The sequence below is a fragment of the Pagrus pagrus genome, assembly GCF_965226575.1.
Source record: "Pagrus pagrus genome assembly, chromosome: 20".
Classification (NCBI taxonomy): Eukaryota; Metazoa; Chordata; class Actinopteri; order Spariformes; family Sparidae; genus Pagrus; species Pagrus pagrus.
This window is the reverse complement of record NC_140207.1, coordinates 25,521,193-25,536,824: the sequence shown is the minus strand read 5'-3', so window position 1 is coordinate 25,536,824 and position 15,632 is coordinate 25,521,193. Positions and strand designations below refer to the sequence as shown.

Genomic DNA, 15,632 nt, shown 5'->3' with positions numbered 1-15,632 from the left:
CTTCTCTATGTGGTACTAATAGTTGTTTTATTAAAGATTAATCATTGAAATACTCTTGTTTAGTGTCAATATATGTTTCCTAGTAACAGCTGGTACAGTTTTGCAAATATGTCATCAGAATAAATACATTTTGACAATGACTAAAATTACATAGCACTTTTGTCCATGCATTACAAGGTTTTTGCCATTCAAGCACACACTGCTTGCGGGACCATAGGGAGCAAAGTGGGGTTCATCTTGCCACTTGGACATGTGGACAGGAGGAGGTGAGGATTGAACCGCCAACCCTGTGATCAGTGACTCCACAGCTCTGTCTGTGTGTCTCTGACTGAGCAGCTCTTCCTCAGTAATACCACAGGAACCCATGTGAACATGGCAAGAAAGAGATTGATGCTGAGCGGAGGAAGAGCAGTTCAGCCTCGTCTCCCCAGGTTGAATTTTTCATTTTGCAGCACTCTCCGTTTAGCTGACAAGCCTCTGATATAGTGACCATGCCAACAGCTGCTAATGTCCGACATTAAATAGGAAATATTGGTTGGAGCCTGCACCTAGCTGTGAAAAGCTTGCAAAGGCTGTTAGGACAAATCAAGTTGACTTGAGGAGTCTCAAGTCAAATGAGGTCTTACTGTGAAACTGAACAACTGAAGACACACACACACATAGATAAATAGATACATACATATATACAGTATATATATATATATATATATATATATAAACACACACGCACACACACACACATAGTGTGTGTGTGTGTGTGTGTGTGTGTGTGTATGTGTGTTTTGTAAAGGTCAACTGGCAGGTGTGTCTGTGTATCATCAAGTATAAAATTGATACTATATGACAGCTCATACAAGCCACAACTCACAGGGAGAATTCCCTTGACCCAGTGAAGGACAGGCCAACACACACACACACACACACACACACACACACACACACACACACACCACGGTGCAACCTGATAATATCTGTCAATGTGACATGAATTATGACTGCAGAGCAGGGACATGATATGTTGAGGGGCAGTGGCAACTGATACACAATGAAATTTCTCCTAGAAATGATGATTGTATATTACTTGTTTTTACAATTATGTTATGCTGAACAATGTAATTGTTGTAACTGTAACTGTCTGGATTATGTTCAAAGACAATGTTTCTCTGAGTGACTAACATGTACTATGCTGCAGTCGCAGCAGGTGGCCGGGGTGGATGGTAGGTTAACTGCAGGACTGTCACACCAGAGCCCAGCAACAGCACACACTAGATTTATCTAGCTCATCTTCAAACAAGGCAGTGGTTGCAAGCATTTCGTTTATTTAATGACTGGTTCATCAATCACCTTTGCAAGACGAACATTAAGCAGGCCACATGTTTGTTATCACTTTTTATGCCTTACGAGACATTACGTTGTAGCGTTAATGGAACGGAGCAGCAGTCAGAAGTAACAATCAAGACCAGCTGACAACCACTAACAAGCTAACAAACACACACCGCAGCATTCAACATGTTAAACAAACTGAAGAAAATAACTCTGCTCAGTCTGTTTTACCTCAAAAACTCTGTGTCTGCTCAGTGTCTTGTACAACAATGGAGCTAACACTGCAGCAGAGACTTATAACGTTATTAACACAGCAAAGCACACCCCATTATTTTGTTATCCACATACACACATGCATGCTTTCAAATTAATTCATTCATTAATTGGTGCTGTTCACATTTTAAAACATTTAAATATTTCTATGGATCATTTAACTTAATTTCCAGTTGTTTCTCATATTCTATTTCAGCAGATTACAGATCCCAATTAATGGTTTAGCACACAAAAATCTGGAGCAAAAGGCTGAAAATAGTGCCCCCTTTTCCGTCATTCATCAATAATCAACTTTGAATCAAAAATCGTTTTGAATTGAAAATCGATTTCTGAATTGGAGTGGACATGAGTTTGCCAAAGATTCACACCCCTATTTCCTACAAATAACCATAAAAACGTTGAATAATGCTGTGGTGGTTGAGGTTATTGAGAGGAAAGTGTATTGCAAGATTGCCTATTTTGGAAAACAAATGAAATTACATCGGCAGTGAACATTTTACTGATATGTTTAGATTTTCCAGGTGGAAACATCTTTACCTCCGGCGTTTCCAAATGATATTACTGCCCTGGATCGTTTCTGTTTTCCTCAGAGTAACAAGTACTAACAACACAGGACAAAACGTGCGTTTATCATTAATTTACTCTACAATGAAAATGTGAAAGCACATAGTTATGATGCCAGGCTCCCAGTCTTACTGAATCACAAGTCAGCCTTCATTTTCCCAGGAGATTTTGTGCCCGGTGGTAGATATAATAGTATTATGAGAGTGAGGTTTATGGAGAATTGATCTAAATGCTGATGGTGTCGTTATTCTATAGCCAGTACATTGTGCAATCAACATGCTTCATAATGATGCGTTATAGCAAAATACTAAAAAACATTTCTTCATTATGTTAAAATTGCTCATAAAGACAATAACTTGTCAGCGTTACAGTTCCCTCAAAACGTTTTTGCTCTTACAGATTAGTTGTTTAGAACCATAATTTGTAGGAGACAGAGCTGCCGACCACATAACCAAACACAGGTATCACCTCCATCAGGGCACTCTGCAGGGTTCACAACAGTTTTAGTTGAGTAGGTGCAGATGGACTGAAGCAGGTGAATAAGGTGTTAAAGTTTCTTTTTGCTTGCTTACAGAACTAGTGATTTTTCAAGATGTTTAAAAGTTCAGATGATCTAATCCTTGCATCCCTCTTCCCTGGCAGATGTATGTGACGTGCACGGTGCAGGCGAAGGGCACTCGTCTGGCCAAGCCGGTGCTGTCTCTCGGGCTCATGTGTCTGGCATTTCTCACCGGTCTGAACCGTGTGGCTGAATACCGCAACCACTGGTCAGACGTCATTGCAGGCTTCATCATTGGCACTGCCATCGCCACTTTCCTGGTGAGACTCACTGTGTGTTTATGTAGGACAGAGGTATTTAGATCTGTGGAGTGAGTAGGAGACATACATACAGTTTTTCCAGCTGTGATGGTTCTATATTTCACTTTCATGTACTTCCTATGCTATGCACACATCCAGAAAGAGGTAGCGAAATGTCTCAGTTGACCAGGTAGTTATTTACCTCAAATCCTTCTGTTGCCTTTTGATAGAGATGGAGGAAAAAATCGATTACATAAAAATCTTATTTTCATCTTCTATGATTTCAAATAATTCACAGATTGCAGTTGTTTGTTATTGTAAGTGTTAGTAATATAATGTTGGTGGAATGGAGAAGATATATAATGAAAAAAAACAAAAACAAAGAAATAAAGTGAAAAGCAATCTACAATCTAATGTGCACATTTTATTGTATTATCTTGTCTTTGATAACTGAACAATATATTTTTACCTCCACAAAGGAGTTTATGGTTTTTCAGATTTTCAGATTTCCATGAAATTTGGATGGAGGATGGGTCACAGCCCAGAATATAGACCCCATTTACTGTTTGTGTGGATCCAGGAATTTTTCCTCACTTTCTTTAACATTCAATTTATTTCTCTGGGAATAATGCATAGGTCTTGATGAAAAAAAATCAGGTGTATTAAGATGGCTGATATCTGTGAGTGGGAGCAATTTAATAGAGATCTAAATAAAAATCTTGATCAAGTGGATTTATATGTTTTATTTGATATTTGAAGGGGACTGTTGGGCCATGGCGGAGGTATGCACTCTACTACTTCTGTCCTCTTCTAATTCTAGTTTTCATTGCGACATGAATTCTCAAGCCACATAAAATCTGCAGCGTGGAACTTTTGTCTCCTCCTTCTGGCAGTGAAAGTAATTACACAAACGCTGTCGACAGCTGAAGCCATGGCTCCACCATACTTTGCTGTAGCCTGGTGTAATTCCAGTGTTTTAAGTGCAGGATATGTTGCCTCAGGAACAACACATATCCTGAGGCTGTCCGTGACTTGAACTCCGATGCACAAGCACTTGTAGCTGCAGAACAGACATTTGCTAACAATTCAATTCAACTCAAAGGAGCTTTATTGGCATGAAAGTTTAACAACAATGTTGCCAAAGCATCTGTCCGAACACTCGGACAGAACACAACAAATAACAACACAAACACAACACCAAGATTGATTTACATTAATTATATATACAGTATAAACAGTGTGTGTGTGTGTGTGTGTGTGTGTGTGTGTGTGTGTGTGTGTGTGTGTGTGTGTGCGCGTGTGTATGTGTGTCGGTCACTCACTGTCCCTCAGGTTGTGGCATGTTGACACATATTGGGCAGCAAGATATGCCCTGTCTCCTTCTCCCAGGAGTATTTTTAATTTTGATATGTTGTTCAGCTCTTTGAACTCTGAGGTTACCGAACATTAACAATATTACTTCTGCCTGAGTGTTTAACTGTTTCTGTTGCTCTCATTATACTGTATGTATCTGTGTGTTGTCTCTCCTATGTTTCTAAGAGCTGCACAGAGTTGTGTTCACTCAACTGGGTTGACAACACAATAAAGTATTGTATTTAATTTAAATAATTAGCACTAAACACAAAGTGCAGCAGAGGCTCATGGGAATGTCATTGGTATTGCAGGTATTTGGTCAAAAAGCAAATTATTGGGCAAATGAGAAATTTGTCCTGATTATGAAGCTAGACAAAAAGTCAGAGATCATCAAAGTGATTATAGTCCGTCATGTGGGGAACACAAAGGTTGTAATCTAATTAGATTGCAACTCATCCAACAGTTGCATTGTAAATGAAAACGGTACTTCTGAGAGAAAACAGGAGCAGCAGAGTGATTAGCATGGCATGACTTTTATACTGTTGCACATCAGTTAGTTCTGTGGGAATGTAAATTATCCTGAATACTCGAACCACATTGTAAATGTGGGCTATTACAGTACAGAACAGGTAGTCTCCCCCTCCTGAACGTGGCTTTTATCAGTTATTGGCCTTCATTAATGCTGACCACACCCCTCCTTGCTGCATGTTGGAGATTATTGTTCTATGTCATTATATGAATTCTAGCTTTTATCTGGAGAAATGACATTTATCATCCTTTTCGGTTAAAGAAAAGTTCAACATTAGCCATAGATGAAGAAAGACCCGGTGGTATCAGAGAGTTGACCTGTACAACATCCAGCAGGGTCACAGAGTTTAGCTGCACACAGCACCACCATGTTTCTGCTGTACACATGTCTTTTATAGAAGGCTTTTCTGTGCTGCACAGTATCATGAAACACAAAGTGCTGATGAGTGGGCCCCAGATACAGCATGTTTCCTAGCAGCAGCAGAAAGAAGGGAGCAGCAAAAGAACATCATCTCCCCTTTTTTTCCCTTTTCATCCGAGTTTGTTCTTCTTATGTTCAACGGAGAAAGGCCAGTACATTCTGTGCTGTTAGAGTTAGAGTGCTTGGAAAGACAGAGGCTCTGTAATAAGGCCTCACTCAGCTTCCTTACACAGAGCTCCATTAATATTGGCCCTGATAAAAAAAAGTGCTATTAGTGATGGACAGAGAAAGGAAAAACATAAAGACAACACGTCTTTGTGATTTTTCTTTCTTGTAATACGAGAGAAACTGACTGACCTGCCCTCCTCTCCTTTGTTCCTCCCCTTCCCACTCCTTTCCTTTCCTTATCTTATCTTTTATCTCCTCCCCTCATCTCCTTTACCCTCCTCACATCTCCTTCATCCCTCTCCTCTCCTCTTGTCTTCTCTAATCTCCTCTCCTCCTCTCATTTCCTCTCCCCCCTCTCTGGTTCTCCCGCTCTCTCCTCTCCTCTCTTATCGCTGTATTTTCTCCTCTCTCATATTCCTTTACTCTCGTCTCTCCCCACATCTTTTCTTCTCGTCCTCCTCACTCTCCTCCTACTAATAAAACAATAGCTCTCATTATCAGAGAGAACAGTGAATCAAAGAGCAGATTAGCCCACTCCTGCCCTTGCAGGGATGCTATCTTATATCTGCAAATTATCTTCATAAAACACAGCTGAGATATTGGGAGCAGTAAAGATTTTAAAACGCCCTGCAGATGGGTTGTGGCACACAACAATAATATGGTCTTGAGATGTAAACTCGTAAATGCATCTTATAAAAAAAAAGAGATGGATCAACATTAGGATACAAACCAACATTTAGGAACCACAGAAATAGAGCTAAAAATGCCCCTCTGTGTGTTACCAGGGTTGTTAGTCACTTTAACAAGTCTACTTAAATAATGTTTTTTGATTTATCTCATTGGATCTTTGTTTGTACAATCTGTCTTGTGTTATTGTCTTCTGTGATGCAATGGCATCTTTGGTCAAATAAAATTAGGATTATTAAAACTTAAAGCAACATTACGATGTAATTTGTATTGTGTGTGATTTGTGGTGAACACGAATGCCAGTTTTCTGTAGGATGTAATGTAACGTAAAGTGTGAAAACAAAACTCTGCATGTCATAACAATGTTATATCTGGAAATCTTACGTCTTGAGGAAAACATAATGTTCAGGTATTTTTGTCATGTGGCAGCCAAAGTTAACACTGGTGCTGTACACATCTCTGAACAGTAACAGCACGCCAAGCTAACGCAGCCTGAAGACAGACAGTAACACCTGGTCATGCTACCATCTAAACCTCTGTCCAAATGGGCTGATTTGGCTTATGATAAAAAAATTGTTGACAGCTTTGCTAACAGCCAAACATCAAGCAAGTGCAACAACGCAAGACATCTAACAGAGCAAGCAGCTAATGCCACTAACTATTCAGGAACAAGTCCAGCTCTCCTCTGTCTGCAGCCTTTTATTTAGCAAAGTTATCGCTAACAACTAAAAGCCAATCTGAGATTTCCTCTCCGGCCTCTTTTTCTCTTCTTAGCTTCTTCCATCATCTCTTCACCTCTGTTACGGTGTCTGTAGAGGTTGCTGAGCTCTGGTCCTGGTGCCCATTCTAGCCCTGGACCTGAAAACCTCCTTCTCTGTGGACCAAAGCTGCTGAGAAAGCGTTGTAAACACCAACACCTCCCCGGTGGTGCTCAGAGTCAGCTAACAAGGCTAACTTGTAGCTACAGTAGACAGCAGTTACAGGTTACTTTCACAAAACTCCTTAAATCAAAGTTGAGGCAACTCCTCCAGTGTGCTCCAACAATGTATCAAGTAATATGTGTTAGTTACAAATGTACACTAGCACTAGCACCCCTCTACATCTGGGCCTGATAAGCATTGTATATAAGCTTAGGGACAGAGCTCCTAATTCTAAATGACCAGAATTAATTGTTTTAAGTTCCTGCTGGGTAAAATGTCTGTAAATTGTAACGATGACTCTAAATTAGTGTAAAGAGCTTCTTGTTTCAAATACTGCAGCAGACGGAATGGCATCAAGCTTCCATCCCAGTTCAGGTGGTGTGTGACTCCCTGTTTGGCCCGTAGCTAATGGATTGGTTGTTTATGGCTGATGACTTTTCTTAAGTTAGCTAGTAAGCTTTGTGAGCCTCCATACAAAGTTTCCAGGTTGCACTGCTCTGTGTGATATAATGGGCTGCACAAGACTTAACAGTGCTCAGGCACCCAGAGGTCAGTGTATCTCTTCTCTGCTCAGCAGTTCAAATAGGTTATTTCAATACGAACCTCAAAACCACCTTTTCTCTCTTTATGAGAGGAGCTCATGCACCACCCACATCCATCATAACTACAGTATACCCCCAGGAAGAAGTCAATACACACATATGTGACCTACATACTCGGGTTACTCTGTTAATACAACCAACCACTCAGGAATCAGTCCTGAAATTCAGTTACACACACATCTGTGTCCTCTGCTGGGAGACTTCCGTGTCTGTGTGTGCATGTGTGTGTGTATCACTTGCCGTCATTTTCATCCACGTATGTAACAAATTTGATGTGTGTGTGTGTGTGTGTGTGTGTGTTCTGTAGGTGGTGTGTGTGGTCCACAACTTCAAAGGCAAGTTACTGCTGAGCGAAGAGTCACCAGCGGAGCAGCGACCCAACACAGCCATTCTGAACATGGGCCGAATGGAGAGTCCTCTGGAGAAATACATCGCTTCACAGGTTAGTGCAGTACAACACAACACAACACATCTGCACTCAAATATGCTCCTCTGTATCCCCTGAATAACGTCTGAACATCTGTCCACGTTCAAATACTGTAAACTCTGACTGAAGTAAACTCATAACATCAGCTTTAGACCAATATGGTTCCTTGAACACTCTCGAGGTTAGTAATGGTAATGGAGCTGATGGTAGATGTTAGCCTCACTAATTATTTATTTGTATGATTTATATGATTTATAATGTGACAATTTTAATGCAAAAGTTACAGTTGTGTTTCGTTACTCATAAAGGTCTAGTAATTTATTCAAAATGTTAGTAGCTGAGTTTCAGTCCTCTGAATGGTGGCCCACATCGTCAGTGATTCAAATAGCTTCAGAGCTTATTGAAAGCTGAATTGGACACCTGCACCAAACTTTTAGGGCAAGGTAAAGGGTCATAATGTCATATTCATGTGCCAGAGCCTGCCTGTGCCAAACAAAAATAGAGACAAGTGTGGAGGAGATCAACATGGCTGTTGAACTTACAAACGTACTCCAATTCATAGTGCATGTTCAGACTGAGCAAGAGCTCCTTTTTGAGGTCTTTGCATGCAAAGTGAATGAAAGGACCAGCATTTGCATGAGTGAAACATTTTGAGCAAACTAGTGAGACTATAAGTCCAGTAAGAGGCAGAACTGAACAAACAAACAGAACCAGTCCTACAAACACGGTCAGGGCATCCTTTGCTAACTAGCTTTCAGCTAATTCACAGTTGGCTGTTCGAGATAAACAAGGTCAAATTTGACTTAAATGACTGAATGACCCAAAAATTGCTTGATTTCAGTCTGAGCACATTTAAGTCAATATGCTTATTTGATTTTCACAACATTCAGCTTACTGCTCCTAGGAAAAGCCACCACAGTTTCTGTATCAACAGGGCTCCAGACCACCTTTATCTGCTAGTAGCACTGGTGGTGCTACAGTAAATGTTTGGAGCACCAGCACAAAATTTAGGAGCAACATTCATATTTTTAGCATCTTAGCCATATTACTTATACATCTATTGGTAATAAGTAGACAATTTACAGCAATAACAATGTTCTGTGTTATTTCAAAGGAAAAAGTCACAGGAGTAGTGCTTTGGGGCTTTAAGGGAGGCTACAGCGCCTCCTAAAACCAGATATTATAAAAACCACCAATGGATAACGAATAGTTTAAAGTGTCTTTAAATAGTGTTAAAACTATATTGTTTTCCCCTTTATTATTGGGTTACAGGTTAAAACAAGGATTTGCTTTTATTCCTGTATTACCATATGCATAGTTCATTATTAGATATCTTGTGATGCTGACTATCACACAAAAAACAAGGTGTCTATTTTTATTATTCCTATTAGCTCACTAACCTTGTTAGTGTTTGTTAGAAACCATGTTGCACCGGCATGTTTGTACAGTAGCCCAGAAGGGACAAACATTACACTGGCTCTAGAGAGGGACTGTTCTACACAGAAAATATCTAACATGAGCATGATGTCACACTGAATAAACAATTGAAAACAAAGTGGCCATTCAACCTGTGAAATACGAACATTTTGTGCATTTACAGGTAATTTGCACAAGCAAACACGTTTTCTAAGGGGCATTATGCTGCCCAGCTTAGTTATTTTGTTTTGGAGATGGTTCAGTTCTCATCATGGGACCTAGATATGGAAGTTCACACGTTATCATATTGTCAAGTGTCTGAAGTTACAGACACTTGACAGGTAGGTTGTGGTAGGATGTGAACCCAATCTCCATCGTTAAAGCACTGACCTTTGGAAAGAAAGTGAATGAACATAAGCCAGGCAGCAAATATTAGTCTTACAAACCCTATTTGGCAAAGCCAGCTGGTAGGATTTTTGGTAGGTTTTGCAGGACACAGGGTTACGCAGGAAAATAAAATATCCACTGACATCCAAATTCCTGACATTTGATGATTTGGCAGCACACCTGGAAAGGTTAAGTCATATTAAATGTAGAGTGACAGGTGTCTCCTACAATCAGTCAGCAGGATATGACACGTGATGCTGGTGTCAGTGTTGTCAGTGTTATATTTATTGTTGGTGGTTTCACCTGCTGAATAAAATCATACCACTATGTATCCCTGTCCATTTAGTCTGAAAGAATTGGTTACATTAATCAATCAGTTGATAGACATATAGAGGTCTGGTTTGAAGTGCAATTAATCAGTGAAACTATTATAAATCCTTGTTTGATTGTTTACAATGAAATATATAAAAATGCTGAATATATGCTGCTTCCAGCTTCACAGATTTGGGAATTTGCTGCTTTTTTCTGGTTCAATGTCAAATAAAAACCTTTGAATTTATACTGCCTGGTCAGAAAAACTGAGCAACTTTGAGACATCACTAATCATCACATCACTTATTAATAAAAACAAATTATAGATAACTCAAGAATTGAATCAGTTGTTCGTTGTTACTGTGTTCCCATCATATCATAAGTGGGAGCTAATGACTAACCAATAAGATAATTAATAAAAAGCCATTGTTGCCTTGATATAAGTTGAGAAAACATCCATATTGGTCCAACCCTTTTAGAGCTGATCAGACTGTTTTACAGCACATTTACATTTAGTGTTTCTGAAAGTTACCATTTACTCTTACTACATGACTGACAGCAGGGTCATCTTCAGTTCTTGTTGTTTTCTGACACAATTTCACCCATTAGTCCTAATTAAGGATACATGTAGCTGTGTCGACATTTTAATGACACTCCTACACACACACTGCTGCTGTAGGAGACGGATGATGAAGAAGAAGAGTGTGGCTACATTAAGGAGCGCCTCCTGGCCTTCCTACGCTGGCTGCAGAGCTTCGACTGGTTCCAGCGACTCAGAAACAAAAGGCAACAAACTATGAAATGGTTTAAAGCCTGAGCTCTGCCAAATCTCTGCACACATCTCAGCTGTACATTTATTTTTATTCCACATTTGAATTAAACTGATACTACTGGCTGATATTGCTCTGCAGATCTGACTTAAATCCAGATCATCCATCCCATGTGTTTATTTTTAAAAAATGACAACACTGAACATGAATTAGTGAACATCAACAAGACGAACACTGGTAGTTTTAGTATTGAATATGAATGTCTCTCTGAGGTCATTTGATTGAAAACAGCACTGATCTGGTGTGTTGAATCCTACATACAACTATATGGAGATGTACTTATTAATACTGCATACATTCAGTGACAGACATGTTCTAACATACAACACAATATCAGCCGGTGGTTTCACATGTAAAAATATGTCTCTTGGTATGTAAGGATGATTCTGGTTTATAAGTTGGGTCTCATTTTTGTCGGTTAAGCCATTAGTTCTGTTGTCTACTAACACTGTATCATCACTTAGCCGAGATGAATACTTGGTCAGACAAAGACAACAGCTATATGTCTATTTAAAGCTGTCGTCCATCATTCCTATCAGCTCAGAAAACACTGCAATCACCAAGTTAATTAGAAACATGGTGACATCACTAAAGGACACAGGGAGGACAAGAAACACAAGAGGTTCAATAACCCATCACAGCTTAAACTTCCTGTAGCTACTGTACTTACTGCAGTTGGTCACAAAGTTCATTAATATGCCTTTCAACCTTTAGTTATACAGAGTATGAACATCAAGACAGAGATATTAACATATAAATAACAGATAAGAATCCAAATGGTAAAGAGGATGAAAGAAGGACATCAAACCAGCAGTAAATCAATCTGACTTCAACAGCATGGGAGGGGCCATGATCCACAATGTCCCGGTAAAATTTAGATGGGGACCTGTTGTTGCATGTTATTCCAGATCTCTCTCCCCTAATATCATTACTGTCAACATCTCTAACAACTCACAAAAAACAATATGGGATGAAATTCTGCTGAGATCTAACCACTGCAGGCACATGAATTATCAGAGATGAGAAATAAAGCGATTCAGTTTTGAATGTGAGAACCTCCAGTTCAAGACAATCCTCAGATCATAGGTGGCTTACTGATGTACTGCAGAGAAGATAAATAAGATAAGTGGGCTGTTTTTAGGCTACATCCACACTACTACTTGTTCGTTTCAAAACCATACACCATCTCTGTCCAGACGAGTGTTTTAGCACCATTTAGGTCTATTCTCTGACACGCTTGAAAACGCATATCACTCAACCATTCATGTACAGTGGGCATGCATGCGCCGCTGGAAACAGTAGGCAGATTGATTACTCTTGATTGCTTAGTTGCAGAAAATATACAAACAGTTGTTACTTTTACTTCTTTTTATTTACTTATCTTATTTTTAATTTCTAATATATGTTACAGGTACCAGGGTACTGAGGCAACAGATATCAGGACAAAAATGGTGATGCAGTGAAACGTGACAGCTCTTCATGAAATCCTCCCAGATTATGCTATTTTTCTTAAACTAAATATCATAACATAAATTACTTCACGTTTGTCACTGACATACAGATGTAGTCTTTCCCTGAGGTTGATGGGGGCCCACCAGGACATTCAAAACTTCATTAATACAATTTTCCCACGAGTGCCCAAATCTGGCACTCCATGTTGAGCTGACCTTATTGTTGATACTAGCATCTGTGTGTAGTTCTGCATTTTTTTTATGCTACTTCTGCCTACATTTGCACTTGCTGGACTGTAGTAGCATTAACAAATGCACAACTGCATACAGATGCTAGTATCAACAAGTTCAAAAATCGTTATTCTCTTATGGTAAATGGCAACATGTCAGGGGTGTGACGAATCAGAAAAGGGCACACACAGTGGCAATCAAGAGGCGAACATGGAAGTTGGCATCATCATTTCCAGTAGTCTCCATTTCTGCCTGTCTTCATTAAAACACACATTAAAACCGTGGAGTTTTCAAACTAAAATGAGGTCCAGAAGCGGTTCCAATACTCTCCATTTTAGATGTCCCAAAACACCGGAGTAGTGTGGATGTCAGGCATAAATGTAACAAAACTTGTGTGCAGTGCAGCAGTGTACAAGTCTAGTCACAAGTCACAGTGATGATGGGTCCTAAAGCCATTAACTGATATGAATCTCAGTGCACTATGACACAAAACATGTAATGACTGAAGTGTAGATGTCGAGATGGAGGAGCAAAAAACATCACCTTTGTTAAATGCAGAGAAGAACTAACTGTCTCTGAACACGTTTTGAAAAGCCTTGGTTTGAATTTCCTGTACAAAAGGGTTTCAAATAAAGTGTCTTAGATAATCAAAAACTGCCGGGTTACAATGATCGTGTGTCAGACATTTTTTTAGTGATGTCAACATGTCCCGAGATCTCGGCTACTACTTTGGTGAGTACAGTGTTTTCATGATTTATAGAAAAAAGTCAAGGTATAACCAAGTTCAATTTCCTTTGAGCAAATCTGCTGTATGTATACTGATCAAGTGCTGGTCCATTGGACCAATGAACTGCCCATGTGTTGGGCTAGTAGCCAAAGTCCACATTGACAAACCAGTTTGTATCCAATTCAGCCAAAGAGAGGTTGAGGCTAATTCAGCCTAAAGTAACGTGTCCAGAGTATTTTGCACATGTGGTTGAAGTGCTTTTTTCTGCTCTCTCTTTGAATCTGAGTGAATTCTCTGTTTTTTACATCTTCAGAATTCATCTTGCCTGATGTAACAGCAGCATGTTTGTGTTTACTCTAGCCTGCTGTGCTCTCTTTAGCTTTCGCTAACAAGTTACACATTTAGCAGTGAAACATTGAAAATACACAGCTCCTACTGTATCTGATGATTCAATTCACAGCCTCCTGCTGAGAGCGCCTGCGCTCAGTTGTCTGCCAAAGAGCAGCGACTCTCACCTCGGCTACGACAGGCTTGGTGGAAAATTGCCTGCTCTAAAAATAACCCAGCCTAAAGATGGCTGGAAGCTAAACAAGCCACAGTGAACAAACTGCCAGGGCAGGAAAGAACATCTGAGCAGCAAAAATGAATTACACGCTTTTATTTTGCTATTTTTCTTCTTTGGTGGGGTGGAATGATTTCACCTGACTCTACCACATGCTGAAGCTAACATGAAGAGACCATACCCATACATTTATCACTGGCTGAGTATGATTTCCCTGAAAGATAAATGAACATAGCTGTTTGATCAGATTGTTGCACCAAATCTGCTCTGTAGAAAATTGAACAGATTACTCGCTGGCTTTAATTAAACGCTCAGAAGGAAATAACACTTCCTCATTTGTGGGGGTGAATTATAGTTCATTTTATGACCACATGTTGGGGATATTTCCTCCAATATAAATGCTAATATTTCTCCTTAGTCAAATCAAAAACTTTAAAGGATGAAAAGGGAGAGAAACCATTGGCTTAAACACGAAACATGTACAGTCTGCTAGATGGGATTATTTTAACATAACTGTCAATCCTAATCAAAATCAGGGACTGTGACTTTCAAAATAAGAGGTCCATTATTCGATGCTGTTTGACCTCTCATGTACACAAGATGTAACTGCAACATATTCTGGTTGCATCCCATCTACATCATAGTTTAGATGTGCTCATTCACAAGTGGAGCATCTTCAAGTAAAGAAGTGTGTTGGTCAGATAAAAGTACAGCACCGCTGAGATAAATGGAGATTGATTGTCAGCCACAAGTCATGTGACGATTCTGAGTGTGTTAACTGGCTTGTGTCACTTATTAATGATATGTCGCTGTCATATACAGTATCTCTGTCGACTGTCATAGTGGTGGTGTGCCATTCATGCTTTTGTACCATATGCTGATTCTTAGTAGTACGCCAAGATGACAAATGTATGTTGATGCTGCTTTATTTATTATTCTATTTAATGGTGCAAAATGACAAGCCAGTTAAAAAACACACCCATGACTAATCAGCAGCCTAAACACAACCCCTTTGCACCTTGCGCCTCCCCCAGATTGTCGGCAGTTTAGCATAAAAATGTAGTTGGATATGCCCCAAAACGCATTTTGGACCATGTGCAATCAATTGTTTAAATAGGGCCTATTGAGTGAGAGGCTCTGCACACACATCTGCAGGAAGTTAATATAGTTAATTAGTTAGCGTGTGTACAGACAGTATAATGTGCTGTCACTTTTAGAGTTGACAATGTCATGTTTTACCTAGGGGTCTGCTGCCATTGATTCTATTGTCAGCTGTTATACTGTATTTATAGAGCCTGTCAGAATATTTCATACACTGTTTAACTCAAATAAACTCAACCCAATCACCAGAATAAATGTTGGCAATGTATGTTTTACTGCAAACGACGGATTTGCCAAAACGTTATGTTTCACTTGGTACAATTTTAAAAAAAAAAAATCAAATCATGGTGAAACCACAATGACTGTTGGTAGGAGAGAGGATGTGAGCCGTGTCCAGTGTTAAAGCCATATGAGGTGTACATATACTTGTTCCACCACTTGTCAAGAAACCATAAACAGATATTTAAACAACCAGTGCTGTCATTTTCTTTGGCAGGGACAGTCTCAACAGGACATCATGTCCTTGCTCTCTTTGCTGTGTAGCTTCTTGA

The 15,632-nt window shown here is 39.5% G+C and overlaps 1 protein-coding gene across 4 annotated transcripts in view; it reads left to right on the top strand.

Moving 5' to 3' along the window:
* Positions 1–15,632, top strand: part of plppr5b (phospholipid phosphatase related 5b) — a 161,558-nt gene that overhangs the window by 140,230 nt on the left and 5,696 nt on the right. For all 4 annotated transcript variants that reach the window (XR_014621183.1, XM_084340506.1, XM_084340504.1 and 1 more), the window contains 2 exons: positions 2,803–2,979; positions 7,945–8,079. Coding sequence is in view for 3 of the 4 variants with exons in the window: in XM_084340506.1 (XP_084196632.1) it covers positions 2,803–2,979; positions 7,945–8,079 (312 nt within the window). In the remaining variant the exon portion in view is untranslated. The remainder of the gene's footprint in view (positions 1–2,802; positions 2,980–7,944; positions 8,080–15,632) is intronic.